The sequence below is a fragment of the Sturnus vulgaris genome, chromosome 14 (genome assembly GCF_052056855.1).
Source record: "Sturnus vulgaris isolate bStuVul1 chromosome 14, bStuVul1.hap1, whole genome shotgun sequence".
NCBI classification, from domain to species: domain Eukaryota; kingdom Metazoa; phylum Chordata; class Aves; order Passeriformes; family Sturnidae; genus Sturnus; species Sturnus vulgaris.
This window is the reverse complement of record NC_142256.1, coordinates 12,836,790-12,857,644: the sequence shown is the minus strand read 5'-3', so window position 1 is coordinate 12,857,644 and position 20,855 is coordinate 12,836,790. Positions and strand designations below refer to the sequence as shown.

Below are 20,855 nucleotides of genomic sequence, written 5' to 3'. Positions count from 1 at the left end.
TCAAAGTCTCCATCCCAAAGTTGAGTGTACAGTTTCACAACATCTTAATGGCTGGAGTATCATCCCAGATCATCCCAGCACAAGCAGACAGGTCTCATTTGATGACAACAAACTGACTCTCTGGCAGCTCGGGGCAGGGTCTGCTATCAATCATAGGGGGTTCCCTCAGCAGCGTGGTCAGCTCTCACCTAGACAAAGCCTGGACTGGCCACAGGCACGGCACAGCCACAAGCTTAGGTCTGGAAGGCAGAGGTGATGGAATCAAGGCTGGATGCTCCTGCCCCATAGCTCCACACTAACATCCATGCTCTTGTGTCCCCACCTAAGGGAGACAGGCTGGCTAAAGCTTGTCAGAAACATTTTGATCTATACAGAAATGCTCCAAGGGACATTTTTAAGGGTTTTGTTGAAAAAATAACTCTGAAATTAATTTTGTTTCTAATTGCTACCTAGTTTCCTGGATGAAAATTTTTGAAACAGTCCTTCCAAACTGATTTTCATGGAAACATCAATCCCAAATGATCTTTTCCAAGATCACAGAAGAAGCAGTGCACTCAGGGCTGCCCAGCCTCAGACCCTCCAGCTGAACCAAGGATCCCTCCAGTGACTCACCCTCACAGTAATTTTTCCCAGGTCACCATCTCCAGTCCGGTTAATGTCTCAGCAATCAGTCTCTCACCACAGCCTTCTTGCCTGAGCCTTAATTTGATCTGTCATTTCACAGCCCCATAGCTCCATCTGAGCAGGTGGAATATTCCTCTCATTATTTTAGTCTTTGTCAAACAACCGTTATTAATTCACTGTAATCTACGCATTTCTAGATTTTCCTGTAAGCATTCTCCTTTCTCTGATTAACGGCTGCATTTTACATTACATTCCTTCCCACATTGCTGTCTGCCTTCCCAGTCTGTCTTGGGTATAGGACATGTGCTTGCTTCTTTGGAGTCTTACCCCAAAGTGGTGAAAATGAGCTCTCTGCTTTCTTGAAAAACACCACAATTCATCTTCTCAAGGGAATTACCTTTCTTTACCTTGCTTCTATTAACGCTGGTGGAGAAACAATTATCCCTCCTGTGGAGCAGATTTGCCATCATTGGGTGCTTGCTGCTGCTTTCAGCCTGTGGAACTCAGGCTGCCCATAGCAAAGCCAGTCATGGTTTCCATACTTTTTAAAATTATAGTTAAGAAAGTCTGTGGAGAAGTTCTACTTTCCTGATTTCTTGAAGGAAAATAATGAAAGTCTGGAACTCAGAAGATTGTGTAATACAGGGAGATGAAGCTGTATCTAAACTCTGTTGAATGTGAATCAGTTTGTGTTTGGCAGAGGACACATACAGAGAAAATACAATGCATTTCTCTTCAGCAGTCTTCATTTTCTTGTAAATGAGTTAAAAGTTCACAAATACAAATCTTATAGCTTGAAATTTACTCCCCAGGACAGTTGTATGACATTAAACCGCAGGTCCAGAGCAGGCCAGCATCCTGTTCCTGACACAAACCTGGATTAGACACTAGGGAAGAACATTAGACCCATAGAAACATTACAGAACCCTTTACACAACATTCTCAAAGTCTCCTGAACCAGCAGTAGTATCTTGTTGAGAGCTGTTCTTTTTTCATTAGTTTTTCTAAATGATTTTGAAGCCATACAACCATTTAGTACCAACACAGTTTGGGAAGGAGCTCTGAAGTTGGACTGAGCATTGAGCAAAACATTCTTCCTGTGACTTCAAAACTAACACCTAGTTAAGTGCCCATCATTTCTCTGGTTCTAAAATTGCTAAAAATAGTGAATAGCCATCTGTCTTGGTTTTGGAGACAAATTTTAGGAGAAAATACCCTGGAATGAGGATTTCTTCTAAAAGGGAAAGGGCTTCAATAGCTCCCTTTTCTTCTTCCAATGAGAGAAATTGATAGCAGCAAGTGAAAGTGAAAAAAATTGAACTGTTTATTAACAAAAGATAAAGGGTAGGGACGAAAAGCACAGAAAAGGATTAAATAAATGCTAGATGTAAACTCCCAGAAACTTACCCTCCACCCACATACACCCACAGCAGAACCAAAAAAAAAAAACAAAACACCCTCAAAAATGCCTGGGGAAGGAAAATACATAGGCTGACCTCGTGGTCCGGAAAACTAAATGGTGACTTGTCCCTTTGTCTCAGGGAAGGGGAAGAGGAGTTCACACAGCAGCCTGGAGCAGAGAGATGGGAACCCTGTTGGTCCTCTGGCATTGGTTTTCCTCCTCATAGACAAAACTTGTGGATTTGATGACCCTTCTTTCACTGGCTCAGTCTTTCCCAGGGTTTGGACTGACCAAGGCCATCCCAGACCAGAGAGAAAAAAACCTCAAAAAGCTGCTGGAAGGATTTGCCGTTGAAAAGCCTCCAGGCCAGGGGAAGAAAAAGAAAAAAACAACAAAAAAAACCAAAACAACAACCAAACAACCAAAAAAAAACAACCAAAAAAAAAAACCCCAAACCCAAAAGCTTCTTGCCTAAATTGGCAAGAATTAATCCAGCAGAAGGCAATGAAGTAACAATCAGAACGGAGCCCTTGTCTGGGGCTCCCAGGCCCTGGCCCCAGCCCCTGGGTCGTCTTTAAGATACCACAGACATTTCTGGGCATAAAGCAGATGATGATTAGGGAATAAAGTACCATCATATAACCACCCCCTAAACTGAGATATCACCCTTTAGTCCCTTTCATCATGACTTGTTATTTCCAAGGATTGTCTCTGCTTTCCAGCTTTGATTTTTGCCAAGAAGAAACATGGTTCCTTTTATTTGCTCGTTGAGCAGAGCCTATTCCAGCCCTCAGGTCTTCTTCTGGTGCTTTCTCTGCTGCACATCACACTCAGATGCACATACACACTTCACCTCCATGCTTCACTGAGATGCAGTTTTACTCTTTCATAATAGGCTGAGTTGTCACACACTGATAAAGTAGTTCAAGAAGTTTATCTCAAGCCTTCTTGAAATTGTTTCACTGAGGAAGAAAATCTTTTATAGTACCTGTGACTGTTATCAGCCAGTCTGACTTAGAGCAAGCAGAGTCAGTCCAGGTAACACTGCCATTTCCCACTCCTTTTTGTCATTCTGGGAGGCTTTGGCAGGCAGAATGATGAAAACAACTCCTAGAAGCCTGTAAGAAAGGTCCAGAGCAGAAGCAGCCTCAAAGTGAGCCCTCTGTGCAGCAGCAGGGGCTCCTTGCAGGGCTGGTATGAGCCTTCAGCATCTCCTTTGCCACAAATTTCCTGAATTCTTTCTGGAGCTCGTTTGTCCAGTCTTCTTCCCCACTACCTCCATGCTCTCAGTCATTACTTCACTAACTTCCCTCTCCTTCCTCCAGTCTGTCCCTCCCCAGGTGAGAGCTGCTGTCAGCTCCAGTGGATGGAGTGCCCTCCTGATCCCAGCACTCTTTTCTGGATAAACCATGATCCTAGAGCAGCTGGAGCACAGAAAGAGTAATCTTCACCAGCTTCTACTACAGCCTCCAGTTCCACATTCCTTTTTATAAATTCTCATTTAATTACTTTCTATACTTTCTGAGCCCACTCCAAAACCAGACCATTGCACTTTCTAAGACAAGACTTCCTGGAGGTTGAATCTTTCCAGTTCAAGCTCTCAAAGGCTGAGGATCATAGAAGCATTTGTGGTCACCAACTCCACACACAAAATTAAAAGTTTCCAAGTCCAAAACCATTAAAAACAGAAAATCACATTTTATTTGCCAGTTCCAAAATCATTAAAAAGAGGAAAAAAAAAATCACATTTTGTTTGCCATAAAGTGTTGATTTGTCACCCCCCCCCCAAAAAAAAACAACCCAACAAAAAACAAACCAGTATAAAACATACACCAAGGCATGCAGCTTGAGCAAGAAAGCCACTATCCACACTCCTTCATGTCCAGAAAAAGTGACAAAGCCCTGAGAGGAAGTGACAGCTTGTTCTGCTGCTTTGTTCCCAAGGAACCAGTATCACAGTGAGAGAGCTGTTCCTCAGCACACTAAATGTATTCATTCTCTACATAGTCTTTTTTTCCCCCTTTATCAGGATTCACTTGTATTACAAGTGAAGTCAGTTTCTCTTCACCCAACCCCTCCTGCCTATGTAGGTGCTCAAGTCTGTGTTCCCAACTGCATTACAAACTTCATAACTTTTCATTAATCTCATGATTTCAGCAAATTTTGGAATAACAGCACTACAAGGTAGTTGTAACCTTCACTTTAAGTTAAGTTCTGCTTCTTTTGGCCCTACCATAACACTGTTTGAGTCTTTGAAAAAAGCACTTTGGGTCTCCTTTGGAAGGGAAAACCCAAATCTCAGTGAAAGAAGCAGAAAACAACCTGATAGGTAAAGCATTGATGAAAATAGGAGAGCAGACAAACCAGAATTCAGTGGTTACTCTTCCATTCTGCAGAGTCTAATGACAGAATATGGAAACACGAGGTACAGAATTGAAGGCAGATGAGCACTGAGCACAGGGCATGACAGAGAAGATAACTCTTTAGGGATCCCAAGGGGAATAATGAGAAATAGAGAGCATCCTGCTTTTCACCATGTTTAAGCCTTATTACCTGTGATGGCAATGCTTTGCCACTCAATATTTATATTTGTTTAGACAACACACACACACACAGAGCATACTCAACATCAAATCCTGAGCAGCCTCCCAGCATTTTGAGCAAGGCTTAGACAGAGAAGAATTCCTGCTGTGGCCTGAGCTCCAGTGGCAGGCAGCAGCACACCCATTCCCCTCTGCTGGCTGCACACCCCTGGGGTGGCAGAGCACAGGGGGCACACACACACACACACACACACACAGAGCACCTTTGGGCTCCAGCTGGGGAGCACCAGAATGTCTTTACTCTCCTCCACACTCGTATCTGCAGTCCAGCTGGATACCAGTTGGATGGGGTCAAGCATGCCCAGTCCAGCAGCCTGGGAGCCTGCCATGTATTATCCTGCCCTCTCAAACTACGTATCTGGTGAGATCTCAGTGCCTAATTGATGTGTTCCTCCCCAAAGACTAAAGCACTAAAAATAAATAATATTACTTGCTTTCATTTGGGAGCTGGATTTTAAAGGGCAGGGGTGTTGATTTGCCTTTTTTTCTTTTTTTTTTTGCCCAGTCCCTTTCCAATATAAAAAGACAAAACCCACATATGTGCTAAAAAACAGTCGTCCAAAGAGCCATCATACACATCATAAACGTTGTTCCTTGTATACAATGGCAGTCACAGTGGGAATCTCGTGCTCCTTTTTCTTCTGGGAATCCACAACGTGGCTGTATCGTTCTCCTCGGTGACATTCCAGGTAGGGGCCCCAGTTTGCTGCAGGCCGGCAGCAGCTGACAATGCGCTGGAAAACAAAACCAAGAGGCATTTCATGCCTTACTCTAGTCCAGGCTACTTTTAAAATTCAGTAAAATTATAGCTCTAGATATGCACTGCAAGTCAATGAATGGCAAATCACCAAAGTTGTTTAAAATCGTTCCAAATATCTTTGGGCTTGGTGGGTTCTGGACACTGAAGTCAAAGAACAGGGAAAGCTGTGACCAACACAACTGTTTGGGAAAGCTCACCAAGAGAAGAATATCTCAGATCTGTTGCTTGCTTCTGTGAGGAGTGGGAGGCAAAACGCCAGAAAATTATATGGGGATAGAGAGCAATATAAATACTTCAGAGAATTTAAAGGAGCTGGAATAGCAACAGAACTGATGAAAAATTTCTCTTGAATGGTGTGTGTGCACTCCCAGAGAATTAGACTCTATCTTCTCATCAAAACATGGTAAGGCAGATGCAACTTTGATGCAACTACCAGAGATAGTGTTTTGGTCCAAAAATCCAGTTGAAAAACATGCCAAAGTAGTAGATGTGTTGGAGAAAAAAGCACAGATGGTCCTGATAATACCAAAGAAATTAAGATTTGAGGTGTTGGCAGTGGGGTTTTTTGCCCTTACCTGAATAAGGTTTCCTTCAGCTTTAGCTACTTTTACAATAGCAACAATGGGAATCCAGATGACACAGAAGATGATCATGCACCAGCCAACAGCAGTTCCCCAGGCTGGGTATAACACTGAGCCATAAGTGGGACGTGAAAATGTGATCAAAGACCAGACCAAAATAGCCTAGAAAAAATGGCAAAAGCAATAAGAGAGAAAAGCAGGTTTCCAGCAACATTGAATTTACATTGCTTCCAAGTTGTCTTGGGCTGTCTACAAGTTCTGCACTGTTCCATCTTGCTTTCTGAGTGTGAGAACAGTTGTGCAGGATTTGGTGCTCAGTCATCACCAGACAGCAAGACTGAAGGGCAGGACTGAAAAATGACAGCGAGATGCACTAAGTAGATCTGTGTTTAAACATAACTTGATCTCTGGGTTCTCTTAAAATCTTATGTTGAGTAATACATATGGGCTGAGCCCAGTACCTTTCTCTATATGTTTTATGCATTCCTGTGTTCCATTATTTACAGGAATACAGGAAAGAATCTAAGATTAGAAATTGGCAAATATTGCTTCAGAAATTGGATAGTTTTAAGCAGCATTTTCTAAACTATAGTCTGGACAGATTATAGGTAATCTGCTGGTCAGAGTGGCTTGCCACTTCTCCTGGATTTGGATGTTAATAAATTCTGTCATAGTAAAATAATCCAATCATCTACACTCACAATTATAAGTACAGGTGTAACAAAAACCAGACATGCAACAGGACATTAAAAGGTCTCAGACAGGAGAACAGCAGAACATCTGACCCAAAAATAGGATTTCCCTCAAAAGGTTTTCAAACCAATCTCAGTCTAAAATTAAGATAATCCAGCTGCCAAGGCAGAGGATCTAGTTGCTCTTTGTTAGACCTTGAGAGTGTAGAGCCAGCTCACTAATAACTGATCTCAAGCTCCAGCCCCTACTGGAGAGGATCAAAGGAGGAGGGAATGTATCAGAAAGCAGAGACAGTCCATAGTTCACTTCACTGGCACAGCTATTCCTCATCTTTATACACAGAGCCTGGGCACTCAGCCCTAAATCTTCACACAGGAACCTCTTCAATATTAAGTTACTGAGTTCTGTCCCACTAACACAATCCAGTCATGTGCACTCACCATTAACAGCACAGGAGTGATGAAAAACCAGCACATTCTCCACCACATCCAGAATAAACAGCTCTTCTTTCCAATCATCATTTCAATGTCTTCAATGAACCTGTTTCCTCCTGTTGGAAGACAATCATGGGGCTCACTGTAAAGCAGGTACCTCCCTTGTAGGTGGGGTTACTCAAAAGTGACCAAAGGCAATGATCAAGGACAGTTTCTCCAGTTCTGCATTACTTATTAAAGTTTTTATTCTTATATTTTTCAGACAGTCAACTTATCAATTTTTTATTGCACTAATCAATATTTCATATCCCTGGCACTGCTCAAGGCCAGGCTGGATGGGGCTTTGAAAAGCCTGGTGTAGTGGAAGGTGTCCCTGCTCATGGCAGGGGGGTGGAACAGTGTGATCTTTCAAGTCCCTTCCAGCCCAAGACCACTCTATGATATCCACTGTTCCTGGGGTTGTTTAGTTTAATTATGTATTTTCAATGCAAATAATTTACCGTAAATGTAGACGATGCCTATTATCTCCAGGACAGCTGAAATAAGGATTCCCCATCCAGCACAGAAGTGATCTATTAGGTTAACCCAGTAAATTCCTGCCTGCAGAACAAACAGTAGAAGTTAAAATTTGAGTAGTAACATACTTACACAAAATAAGATGCGTTTGTTCTAGACAATTTAACAAATCACGACTCTGAGTTTTTAAGTTCGCAGTTCTCCAGGTCAAGTACACATTTGTGAATATTATTTTCTTCAAATCTCTCTATGTAAAGTTGAATAAGACCAAGATCTATGTATATGCAGAGCATATATAAACAGCTAAGAGCAAGATTTAAATTTGGAGCTTACAGGAATAAAGTTGGTGCTGAAGTTTTTATACTGAGCTACAGCAATAGCTATACCAGTTATCAGTTCTGGGAAGCTTCTATCCTCCTACATGCACGACTTCTCCACGGAGTTAGCTACAGCTTTAAACACCAGCATGCAACAGAGGATCACAGAGCAGGAGAATCTCTGAGCCATTTCATACTCTTGTGAAAAACTAAATCCCTTGCAAACTTCCTCACCACCCTGTTTCATGACTTACGTGCTTTGCTTGACCACCACTGTCTACTCACCACAATCACATAAATCTGCATTTCTAGATGGAGTAATTGCAGTGAATGTTTATACCATTAAAAGGAGCTGCCTTAAGAAATTGTACACAGTATACTTAAAATTCCTTTTCTGTATGTCTATTTATATACATACACATACATGCAGGAGAAGTAACCATGTAATCTACAGATGCTCATGAGCTAATGGGTTTTTATTACATGAAGAAGCCATTCCTCAATTCTTGTCCTGTTTGGTAGTGAGTTCTGAACAACAAGATCCCATCAGTATTTATTAGCAGTACTCACCGTGCCACGGACATGTTTTATGCATGTACTTGTGATTACACAAATAAATTCCTGAACTGAGGAACAATAAATCAGGCTGATAGTACACAAACTCTGTAAAGGCCTTTATTTAAAAGCATGTCTCAGCTCAATAATCACAGAAAACCTTAGGTTCCTCAACATTCCCCTGGGAATTGCTTACTTGTGTGTCCAGGCACACTGTCAAAATTCAAGAGTCTTTAAGACTGATCCACAGAGACAGGAACAGTTTGAAAGGGTACTTTGATTTGAGTTCATCACTTGCAGCATAACTAAACTCACTACCAAAAAACCTTAATTTCTTACCTGAGTAACACAGATAAGCCCAAGAAGAAAGAGCACAGCACACAGACCCAGGGTTACAGGCAGTCTTAATTTTTTCATCACTTTGGGACTTATATCTTGAATGGTGGTTGTAAGTGTTTCTGCAAAGGAAGAAGTAGGGAGTCTGAGCAGCACAATTAAGAAAGGCAGTGGTCATTTGAAAAGCCATGAATCACTTAAAACCCACTCACCTATGCTGGCAAACTGGGAATCAAGACCCAAAAGCAGAAGCATGAAGAAAAACAAGAAGGACCACAGAGGAGAAACTGGTAACTTGGAGAGAGCCTCTGGGTAGGCTACAAAGGCCAGGTCAAATCCTGGAAAGTAGTGGAAAGAAGGATGTTATTGTCATGCCTTGTCCAATGCAAGTGCCAGTACCAGCAATGTGACCATCAGCCTACCTGAGTCCACAACCTCTGAGACAGGTCTCTTGGACACAAATGCCATATGTCCCAGGATGGAGAATATTGCAAACCCAGCAAATACGCTGGTGGCACAGTTGGTCACACAAACTAGAATGGCATCTGAGTAGCAGTTGTTGTGGAACTTGTTGTATGAAGACAAAGCAACAAGCCCACCCCATGCCACAGACAGGGAGTAAAATATCTGGGTGGCTGCATCTTTCCAAACCTATCAAAACAAAAAAGAAAATAAGTACTATAAGTAATACAGTAATTCTCATCATAAGCATTTAAGTCTATTGGCACTCAAGGGTATTTTTTTTTCATTCAGCCTGTATACCTAATTCTAAGTCACATGAATTTTAGGGAGGATAGAATATAGCACATTGGTGACGTTGCAGTCTCAATCATAAACAGTATCTCTATGATCTCCAAAGGTCATAGGGAATACTTAAATCTTTAAAAAGTCTCAAAGGTCATACTGCTAAATACTTAATCTTATTGGGCTAACCCTGACGAAGAGATTCAATTTGTTCACATAGGTAGGTTGTTGAGATATGAAACTTGGCATAGAGCCAACAAATAAGAACAACCAGGACTGACTGCAGGAGTGAGAATTTCCATGTACCCTCTCACTTGTGTGAGCCAGACACAGCATTGCCCAGATAACCAACTTCTGCCTAAGCTAGTGCCAAGCACTCACGGAAGTACCAGAAATAAATATCACACTTAACCATTGCTTCTGATAAAACTGCAATAATATTGGCATAAGCCAGAACAAAAGTCCAGGCTTTCTTTGCATGAGGTGTCCTTCACCTCAATTAGGTCCACCTAATTACCCAAGATAATTTTCCAGGCAAGACACAGCCTGAATTTCAAACTCGGGGATCCCTCGAGCCTCATGATAAAGTCCCTTAAAATTATCAGCAAGAACTTTCTCAGCAGGTCTTGCTAAGATGAAACTCCAGCATGATCCCCAAGAACTGTTTAGAGGCAATGGCACAGTTGTCATCACTGGTGTGGCAGGGAGGGGAAGATGGTGACAGTCTTTCTGTTTGAGAGTAGCTGGAACAGGGGCTTGGACTTTTTATATAATCAGCTGCTGATACAAAATACAGGGCAGGACCTAAAGCACCTGATAGGAAAAAAAAGAAGCAAGCCCACATAACAAGGGAAGCGTGTCACACTTCTGGGGCTGACACTACCTCTCACCTCTGCCTCCATCAGCTTGGTGATGTTGGACTGACTGCCAATGTAGTATTCAATGCCATCCAAAGCCCCTTCCAGGGTGGCACCTCGCACCAACAAGATGAGCAGGATGACGTATGGGAAGAGTGCAGTAAAGTAGACAACCTGCAGAAAGACAGGTGTGAGGGGATCCACAGACCTCCCTGCAGGAACACTGGACAGACTTTAGGCTAAGGTCTGCTGATGCAAAAGAAAAACAGGCAACCAGGGAAGTGAACACATGCCAACCACCAAACCATCTGGCTTAGCCGGTTCTGGAGCTGCATTCCAGCAGAAGCAGAAGGCCCAAGCCACATATCCACATTTCGGATTGCACTTGACCAGTTTCAGAATTACATTTTTCTGACGTGATTTACTGCTGTAGCAAGGTCTGGACTCAACTACCATAGACATCTCTTGCTAAGCAGTGCTTCTAGCAAGTGCAAACTGAAAGCCAGGAAAAACTAGGCAACTAATTTTGTGGAATTATGTTTTGTGGACTAGGTGGAATTATCTCCTGATGAGCTCCCTGCTACTCCCCACCACCAAAAAAAAAAAAAATAGCCAAAACAAAACCAATATTTTTTTAAAGTCAATGTTCTGGAAGCTTTCTTTACAGGAACAAGGACTTTTAGGTTCTCTCAGACACAGATCTATTGTGTTGTTGTTTGATCATTGACTACAATGGGATCAAGGCCAGCAGTAGAGTTCTTGTGACACAGGCCACGTTCAACAATACTCTGGTTTCTTGAGTCTTAGTTTCAGTGTTAAGCAGACATAATTTACCCAGTACTGCTAGTTACACCAAGCCAGAGCATTGCACCATCATGTGGTCAGTCTGACATTTCTGAAGACCTCCTTCAGGCTTGCCTAGAATAGACAATTCTCTCTGCTTTTCATTTGTCTCGTTCCTGCCCTGCTAGATTCTTCCAAGTCTCACCTTACTTTTCAAAGAGGATTGCCTTTGTGCCAGAAAAGAAGTGACAACAGGCAGAGCCAACTGCCAGGAACCCAAAGAACATGAGATTAAGAGGAGCCATGCAGCCAAATAACTGAGGCTGGGAAGGCACAGATACTCCACACCAAAGCACTGAAACAAGGGCAGAAAGCTCCAAATAGAAAGCAAAACAGGAGGAGACATCACACTGAGCAGAGGAAAGCAGGCAGCAAGGAACCAAAGAAAGGCACAATGACAGAAGGAAAAGGGGAAAACGAAAAATCTGTGCAGAAAAGTTGAACAAAAGAACAAAGGCAACTGAGGCTGAAGAAGTAAATGATGGAGATGCAACATGAAGGTGAGAAAAGAATATGAGGAGGTAGGAACAAAACCAAGAAAAGGGTCTCACGTGACAAAGGATGAAATATAGCCTGCCTGAAGTCAGCCTAGCCCAAGAAAAACTCCAGACAACCATGCTGCAGCTTGCGGAAATAGGAGCTCAGCGGAGGCAGATTCTGAAAACAAGCATCTAAGTACCTTGTCCCTAAACACTATTTCAACTCTTGGGAATAAACAACATTTCACAATGTGGCAGGAACCTGCACACACACATCTGTTCACAGGACCTGACCTGTATTGTCCAAACATCTCAACCAGACCGGAAGTACAAAATAATCACCGGGTGTTCCCAGGGCGTGTGCCCACGTGTGCCATCACATGCACCCTTCCATCACGCAGCCCAGGCAACTGCTAGAACTCACCTGGAACCACCAGCATAACAGCAAGATCCCAAAATACAGGGCAGCCTGGTGGAGTTGAGGCCCAAGTGTTAAGTAATGGCTGTAATCAGCACCTTACTCACATTTTATGTAACAGTTATGAAGCTGAGGAGCAGGAGGGAAGCCAAATGCTGAGCCCAGCAGAGGGGGTGTGCTAGGACTGCATCCTGCCTTGAGCTAAACTTCCCTGGTCCAACTGACATTGGAAGGGCAGATTCAGGCCAAAAGTCATCTCCTTGCTCTTCCTAACATACCTTTCCCGAAGATTTTATTCCTTTAAACAGGGCAGCTGCAACAATGATCCAGGAGAGGAGGAGGCAGAGGGCCAGGTACCAGACGATGCTGCCGGTCTCGTCCAGCCCGCTCGAGCGCTGCAGAGTCACTTTGCTGAAAGCACACGATGCTCTGGTGAGGAGGGGCTGCAGCAGCACACACACAAACACACACAGCTCCTCTCCTCTTCAGCTGCTTCTCAGGAAAAGCGAGTGGTGTGTGTGGCTATGACAAGACTGCAGCCTCTTCTAAGAGCATGCAGTTAGAATTGCACGATTGGCATCGAGAAACTGTACATTTAACTGCATTTTTTTTTAAGCCTACCAGCTCTCATCTCTCCACACATTTTCTGTAAGACCCACCTAAGATATTCTGTGTTAATAATTAAATTCTGACAGGAAGAGAAGAGCCCATACGAATCAGTTTCCAGGAACCCAGGGAACATGAGGCAAATTGAAATCATGGGGCTATAAAGAAATGGCAATTTCACAACAGGCCCAGATTCAGAATAAGGTGAATATATTTTACACAGTAACTCTTGAAAAAAAATAAAACTATATGCTATACGTAAAGATGCCAAGTATTGCCTACCAGGACTCCAGAGAAGAGGACTTCTTTAAATTGGAGTATTTTTCAGTTAGTTAAAGGTTGACTGACTTACTTCTCTTTCTATACATAATTTCTCTTACAAAGGCCAAACTTATCAATTAAATTTTAAGTCCTCTCTCTAGTGATTTGCATGCCTGTGTCCCTTGATTAGATTTTTTTGTGGACTGCAAGATAAGACAAAAATAAAAGGTACATCCAAAACCACAATGAATAAAAAGGTATTTTTAGTAATTTCTTTAAAGTATTTACTTACTTCCAGTATTGCTCACTGGGAAATTGCACTGGTTTGTAGTTTATGGTGCCATTTATACATGTGAGATTGTAGCTCGTGATGAATGAGGAGTTTGCACGAATGATTTCCCCACCCCAGGTTGCATTACAGTCACTGACTGAAATAAAAAAAAAAAAGAATCATTAACACTGGGATGATGATTATTATTATTATTAAAAAAAAAAAAATCAGACTGATACAGCAAATGTGTTTCCTAAGCAATTACAGCTTCAGTTTGCCTGCTAACAATATTTAGAAACAATGTCACTTGCAGCTATGACTTCACTACTTGACTGTAAATCTAAACACTAAGAATGTGTTTTACATATCCTCAAGAATACTCATAAACCTCAGAATTGAGCATAGTTAAAATTGTAGCCTTGGTTACTCTATGAAAACCTTTGTCCCAAACCAAGGAGACACGTGGATAATTTGGTATTCATCTTATTGTGGTAGAAAGCTTATTAAAACACTTTAAATATTTTCCTTGGAGCAGGGTTGGAGGAACGGAAACTAGAGTTGGGAATTTTTTGCCAGAACATACAATAAAAAACACTATCAGAGTACGTATCAGCATTTACTAGAAATACTTGTTGAAGCATATTTCAGGACAGCTTCTTCTGTTCAGTTTTGTGTTCCCCCAAAACTTACAAATTATGTACTGAAATATTTTTTGTTTTGCCAATAAATAATCAATCATCAACTTTTTGTTACATAAGGCATCATAGAAGAGATTTTCAGATATATGGTTGAGGTATAGTTACATTAATACTGAAAACAATGTAATCCATCCTGACCTGTCCTTGTTATTTTAATAATCACTGGTTACCTGGAAGACATTTGCAGCTGCTAACTGGTAATTACCTCCCCAACTTCACCTTTTGCCTTAAACTGGTCTGGTATGGAAACTGGTGATAACAAGTGTTTGGCCCTACATCTGCTGTCAAACACAAGAACAATAGTGTAGAGATACATTCTGAAGAGTTAATGAAGTGTGAAACCAATGCCTCAATGGTGCTCAGGATTACCATTGCCACAGGGGAGGCAAGGGGTAATGAAAAACCTCGATAAAAACTAGTGCAGTAGTTTGTCTCATGGAAGGAAAGTTTTTTCGCCACGAAGCCTGATTAAATGGGTACGCAGTATTTCCAGGGATTGTATGTACTAGAGAAAAGCTGAGGTTTTAGAAAAGAAAAAAAGGATCCAAAAAGGTGATTTCAGCTCAGTTCTCCGTAGATTTCCCAAGCACCCACAACTGGTGGCAGGGAAGTGGATAAGCATCACTCCTCTGTGTTCAGATGCAAATCTCCAGGAAGGATTTTTGAAGCCACAGGTAGATGTACTGTTCCTATACTTCCATCCCGAAAAAACAGTCCAATTACCAAAACCTATAATATTAAACTATCTGGTAAGTATTGTACCTATTCGTGTCTTGCTGCAGAATTCATCTGCCCAGGAAAAGCAGTCTGACCATGGCAGCACTTTTTGAAATGAGGCAAATAAGTAGTAGAGTGCATAAGCAATGATAACGTTGTAGTAGATAGTCACAAATGCCGAGATGATGACCATTGTGACGCCCACTCCTAGGAAAGAGAAAGACACAATGTCTTAATCACCCCAAACTCAGGTTTTTTACAAGCCCACCGAAACAAATAGCCTTCACTTGACTTTTCAAAGGTTACTTGGGAAGAACTTGAAGTTGTATTTTGTTTGGTTTTAAAATTTCTTTAACAACAAACAAACAGTGACATTTTAAACCCATTAATGATGGATATGATCCAAACCGACCCTCTCAAACATGGTTTTGAAATAGAGTTTGAATTAAGCCCATAAAAAAATTGGATTATCTGCAAAGTCTAAAGGAGAAATTCAGTATTTTATTCTCTCCCCACTTAGAGTGAAACTTAGTAAAATAAAACAAACTGTACTAGGACTGCCCAAGCCATTTTAAAGATTCCACTGTAATGAATGCTTTAAACTACAGTAAATCTTGCCAATACTACTGTTCTCCCCCTTGTTAAAATGAGTTTTGTTTTGTGAGTTTGGGAAAGCCTGACAAACCGTACCAATCATCTTGGAAACTATATTTAAGTTTCTGTCTTCACAGACACATAAATGCTGTGTTTAAAAATTTTTGTTTTAAAGGTAAACTCACTGCTTTCATGAAAGGTTCTTGTGCTGCAGAACAGAGACTTGGAAAAAGAGCAAATGTTGGGGCAACCAATTTCTGTAGGTGATGAACAAATTCTTGTTGCATCAGAAGGAAACTTCCTTGTTCCTACATTAACTCCTCTGGTAGATTAAGACAAACAAAACCATTGCATAGTCCTTTACTCCCATGGTACAGGGCTGGGATGGACAGGTGTGAGTAAAGCACGTGCTTAATTGTTGCCAAACAAATCTCACTATGAAATACAAACCCTCACTATCACTACAGCATGCAGTGATTTCTCTTATCACAAGAGGCAGCTCACTTTACAAAGCCAAAATCTAGGCTGTTTTATCACACCAGCAGATGACTCCCAAGGCAGCAATGATTGTGCACAATATTGCACAGAGCACCCAGACGTGCACCTGCACTGGCAGCCAAATACAGAATTAATCCATCCAACACACAATTGCCTTGCAAGCTACACTGGACGTGAAGCATAAAAAAAAGCGATAAACTCAACCTCTAAAATTTATTTTCAATCTGTTGAACACAGTACACCAGTTGTTTTAATGAGGTTTTCCCTCACAGGAAAACAGGGATATTTCCTTCTGCCTGGACAGGTGGAGTGAAGGTGATGTGCTGCTTAACACTGGAAGAATCATCGATAAAACCTTTCATAACCAAGAACTTTTGGGGAAATCTTTACTCAACATCTGTTTATTACCGAATAATGAGGAAGTATGTACCTGGGAACATAACACTGACCCTGTAACAATGGGAATAGTTGCTTCACAGATATCGGTGTCTCAGTAACTTTATGAAGAAATCATTAATTCACAAGGGTGTATTACTGGAATAAAAAAGATCTCAGAAAAGATAACAAAACCAACCTTGGAACAATGGTAGTATTCTCCAGACGGAAACTGGCCCTAGACTGGCAAACTGCCCAAGGGAACATTCCATGAAAAATAAGGGCAAGCCAGCTAACGCCAACATCAGGGTATAAGGGATTAGAAAAGCACCTGAGAGAAGGAGACAAAAAAAAAAGGGGGGGAGCACAGTCAACACACAGAGAAAGCAATGCATATTTCAGCATTTACCCCAGTTCTACCATATTTTATACTCCCCCTTCCCCCCTTGCTCAAACATCCCACTGTAGAGGCTTTTTTCAAAATAGAGAGATTTGTTTCTAAGTCCTGTTTTCTGTAAGACTAAATAGTACCTGCAACCGAGAGACACAGACTGTCAGAACTGCTGATTTAAAAACAATGGCTTCTCTTATAAAAGTAAATTAATTTTACAAAACCTATTGAAGTTGTGCTCATATACAAGCAGGAACACTGCTCGGCTGTAGGCACCATAGCCTTATCCACTTTCTATTTAATCTTTCAGCTTTTAATTTAAAGAGGAACAGAAACATTCTAAACATTTAGCTATGTTTTGCAACTGCCCTCTTAAGCAGCTACTGGACATCAAAGCATGAAGATTATTTTCTACGGTTGGCCGATTCCTGTGTCAAACAACATCTCAGGATGGCTCTTGTTCAAGTCCATTTAAAAGTGCAGGTTAACCTGATATCAGTGAGCGCCCTGCTCTGAGAAAGGGACTGGCAATTCTTTGTGTGTGCACAGAAGACAGGGAAAGCGAGAGCACAAGTTTCATAAACACAACATGATATCCCTGCAGCAATCTGTCCTCATCACTCTCAGTGAATTTAAAGCAATCAAGGACCCAGTTCTGCAAGGAACTGCAAATACCTGATGTAATTTCAGGAAGCAAATTGTCCCAGAGAATTAACTGGATTGCTCCCGTGTTTTGAAACAAGGATGTAACAGTTGTCTTTACCATGCCAATCATGGGCAAGGGGCACAGAAACGGATGCAAGCAGCAGCACAAATATGCTTTAAATGCAAAGTCTCTGCTGCAGCAGATAAGCAAAAATATCAAGTCCAAGGGCCGACATCACAATTTATTTTGTTCTCACAATTTTCTTCAATCAAACAGTAAGTAATGCAAACCAGCCAAGCTTACTCCAATAAAAATTCTGTACTGAGAATGCCTCCTTATATTTCATGTGCATCTGTGTGGACTGTACTGCATTTACAGTCCAGAATTCTACTTCAACGACTGTTAAGCAGAGCAAACAGGTACATATAAGTAAGTTCTCTGCAGTTACTATTCACACACTCTTTAATTACCAGTGGTAGCCTGGCAAGTAGATAAAGCTCTGGAATACAAGCCAAGGAAGCCAGTGCCTCTGCTTGGCTTTGCCCCTATCTCATTGCGTAACTAGGCAGAGGCTCTCTCTGTCTCACACTTCCCAAGTGTCTAATCTGGGTAATTATTAAGCTGGGATAATTATTCCAGTTTATATTGTTTGCATGCAAAACCAAAGGTGCAAAGGGGATTCAACTGTTCTCTATAAACATACCAGGTATGATATATAACATAAACTTACCAGGAGGTAAGCACTGATAAGAGAATAGGTGGGAGAACAGCTATTTAGACAAGTAGAGGGTATTGGCACATGGGTGAAAAGGTGCATGTTGGTTGTGAGTAAATAAGAAGAGTTCTGGAATTCTCGGGTAGAAATTTGCAATTCAAAATGAATACTATTTCCCTTCTCAGCCAAAAAAAGCACATAGATGCCTCTTACTCCCCTCTCCCATGAGCAGGCTCTATCCCAGTTCCCGGGGTGATGCACTTATCCAGCTTTGACAGAACATGCCCAACCTCAGAGCTGGCCATTGGGGCTTGCCCTCCTCTCTCCCGGGGATAGCAAGGTGTGCCCACCCGACCCTGCCATTCAGCACAGGTACCTCCTCCATTCTGGTAGGTGAGGTAGGGAAAGCGCCAGACGTTGCCCAGGCCCACGGCATAGCCCACCATGGACAGCAGGTAATCGCCTTTCTTGGACCAGTTGCCACGCTCCGAGTTCTCATCGTTGTCACTAGAGTGGGCATCTTTTTCATTTGTCAAGCTGAAGTCCTTGGAAGAGAAGAGGGAAGGCTTGTGATCACCCACCAGGCAAGAAAGGCAATCATATCCTCATTTCTCTGTCCAGAGACGTACCATGGGAGGGCAGGCACAGCCAGCTGTGCTGCCAGTCCAGCTGATCTCTGGCAGGACAGCATAGACCTGTGAGAGAGGGTCCTACCAGAGACCCCAAACACCTCCACAGACAGATTTGCTTTAGTCCTTTGTGCTGTCAGTTCCTGGGGGCAGCTTCAGGAGACTCCCCTATTCTGCCCCTGCACGTTGTTCAGATGTTCACATCAGCACATACCTGTATGCCCACTTTAAAAAACACCTGTCCTAGTGCCTTTCACACATGCCTAGGTGCTCATCTCACTTTACCTTCCACTACCTGTTCGGATCTCACCTGCCCAGACAACTTCATACCTGCCCACAGCTGCCGACGTACCCGCACCCTGCTCGCCCGAGTGCCTCTACGCCCACCACAGCCCACCTGCTCAGGTGCACCCACACTTGCCTACGTTCTCGCGCACCTGCCCAGGTGCCTCCAGCCAGCCTCCCCCCGCCGCCCTCACCTTCGTCTTCCCGCAGGACAGAAAGCCGGGCAGGCTGAGCATCCCCATGTGTGCCGCCGCAGCCGCTGCGCTCTGCCCGCGCCGGCCGCCGCCCGGCCCTTTATCGGACCGGCAGCCGCCCGCCCCTCGCTGCCCTGCCGGGAACCGCAGTCCCTGGGCTGCCCCACGGCCCGGGCGGGGCCGCCTCCCGCCCCCGGGGCAGCCCCTCGCAGCCCGATGCCCGCTCACCCCGCGCCCACTTCCTCGGGAACACCCACCCGCCGAGCCCTGCCCGGCCACCTGCCCACTTCCCCTCCTAACACCGCCTGCCCTCCACCCCGACCCACTTCCCTGCCGCCAACCTGCCTGGGCTCGCTCCCCCAGTCAGGGCTCTGCAGCTCTCCTTGCACCCCTGCCTCTCTGTCACCCACCTCCTTCACTTCCAGCGTGTCCCCCCACTCCTTCCCCTCTCCCTCCTCTGCCAGGACCTGCCCGCACACTCTCCTCCTTGTCTCCTACCTCCAGGCTGCCAGCTCCCCATCAAACACTGACCCTCACCTGAGCAGCTGACCCCACTGTTCCTACGGAGCCACTGCCTGCCTCACCTACGTTCACTGCCTGGACACCCTGCTCCACCCCTACCTGCTCCACGCTGGAGTCCTGGCTCAAGAGACGCCGTAAAGGAAAGGACACTAGAGGGTTAAACACCACGGAAATTTCAGCTTCTGAACGCACCTTTCAAGTACAGGCACAGAAAGGGCAGGTCATAAAAGTAAAGTAATTTTTAGAGGAGGAATTTGAACAGAAGGACTTAAAGATTCTTCCAAAGCTTCAGCCACTGACGTGGCTGTGACATTTCACCCTTTAGGGGAAGGGATGTCACAGTGACCTTCCCCAAGCATTCCATAAGGTCACACAGGGGGACACTGGTCAAAGCACACTCTGTGTGCAGACATAAGGAGACATTGATTGATTGACCGGTCGCTTAACTGCTCTCCTCTATTTATAAATGGTCTTTTCCATGGCTCTTTCGGGTCCACAGCTTGACAAATATCCTTTTCTGTCCAAATTAGGGGTACTTTTCATTTAGCAAAGTGTTATCCAGCCTGTCTCCATCTAGCCACAGCTAAGAGGTACAGTACTTCTTAGTTGGTACAGGTATTCCTTAGAGTACCAACTAAGTACTAACCAAGTACCTTAGAGGTACAGCTACTCCTCCAGGAGTGAGGAGGGACAGCGTCTGAAAGGTAGGAAGGTAAAATAAGATTGTATTTTATCACCCTGTACAGCAGATTCTCAAGAAGATTTCTATTTTAGATGCTGGAAAGATGCCATAATACTCTTACCTTGGGAACAAAAAGCTAGTACAGGTGCAGCGTCCTGACAGGACACAGGCTTTCGGAGAACATAATAAATAAAAATTAAAGAAAACACTCCTTTACAGGCTGCCTGCAAAATCGGAATTGAAGTGTCCAAGCTGCAACATCAAGCACTTCAGGCTGATTCTCTATGGAACAATACAGAACTCACTCAGTCCAAGGACACACTGAGAAATGAGTCCTTATTCTTCCATCTGTCTGAACTGTATGTAAACTAAAACCACACTGAATATGTGAAAGTTTTGTTTGAAATGCATTTTCTGTATCTAAAGGAGAAAAGTAAAAAATCACAGCACAGAGTTAAATCCAGGAGTGAGCAGTGGAGAGATGAGGATCTCCAGAGAGGATTGTGCCTGAAGCAGGGCTGTGTTTCTCCTCTTAGCTCAGCAGCTCCACTTGCATTCACTAGGGGCTGAGTCCATCAGGTTGATCCCTGAAGGCTGGTTCCTCACAGC

General features: G+C 43.2%; 1 protein-coding gene across 1 annotated transcript; it reads right to left on the bottom strand.

Moving 5' to 3' along the window:
* Nucleotides 1-3,704: 3,704 nt before the first annotated feature.
* On the bottom strand, nucleotides 3,705-19,130 carry SLC6A14 (solute carrier family 6 member 14). Its single transcript, XM_014887210.2, has 14 exons — nucleotides 19,043-19,130; nucleotides 18,311-18,479; nucleotides 16,382-16,513; nucleotides 14,761-14,922; nucleotides 13,322-13,457; nucleotides 12,441-12,573; nucleotides 10,456-10,596; nucleotides 9,244-9,472; nucleotides 9,034-9,159; nucleotides 8,825-8,943; nucleotides 7,598-7,697; nucleotides 7,104-7,213; nucleotides 5,965-6,132; nucleotides 3,705-5,363 (listed from the first exon to the last, which is right to left on the bottom strand). Exons 1-14 carry the CDS (start codon nucleotides 19,088-19,090, stop codon nucleotides 5,208-5,210), a joined length of 1,929 nt encoding a protein of 642 aa, XP_014742696.1. The 5' UTR covers nucleotides 19,091-19,130; the 3' UTR covers nucleotides 3,705-5,207.
* Between the last annotated feature and the right edge of the window lie 1,725 nt (nucleotides 19,131-20,855).

Coding starts and splice junctions, on each gene's coding strand:
- SLC6A14 (XM_014887210.2), bottom strand. CDS start 19,090: ATGGGGATGCTCAGCCTGCCCGGCTTTCTGTCCTGCGGGAAGACGAAG. Junction 16,514..18,310: donor CACCTACCAGAATGGAGGAG/GTACCTGTGCTG, acceptor TCCTTCTCTCAG/GTGCTTTTCTAATCCCTTAT. Junction 7,698..8,824: donor GGCTTATCTGTGTTACTCAG/GTAAGAAATTAA, acceptor TTTGTTCTGCAG/GCAGGAATTTACTGGGTTAA.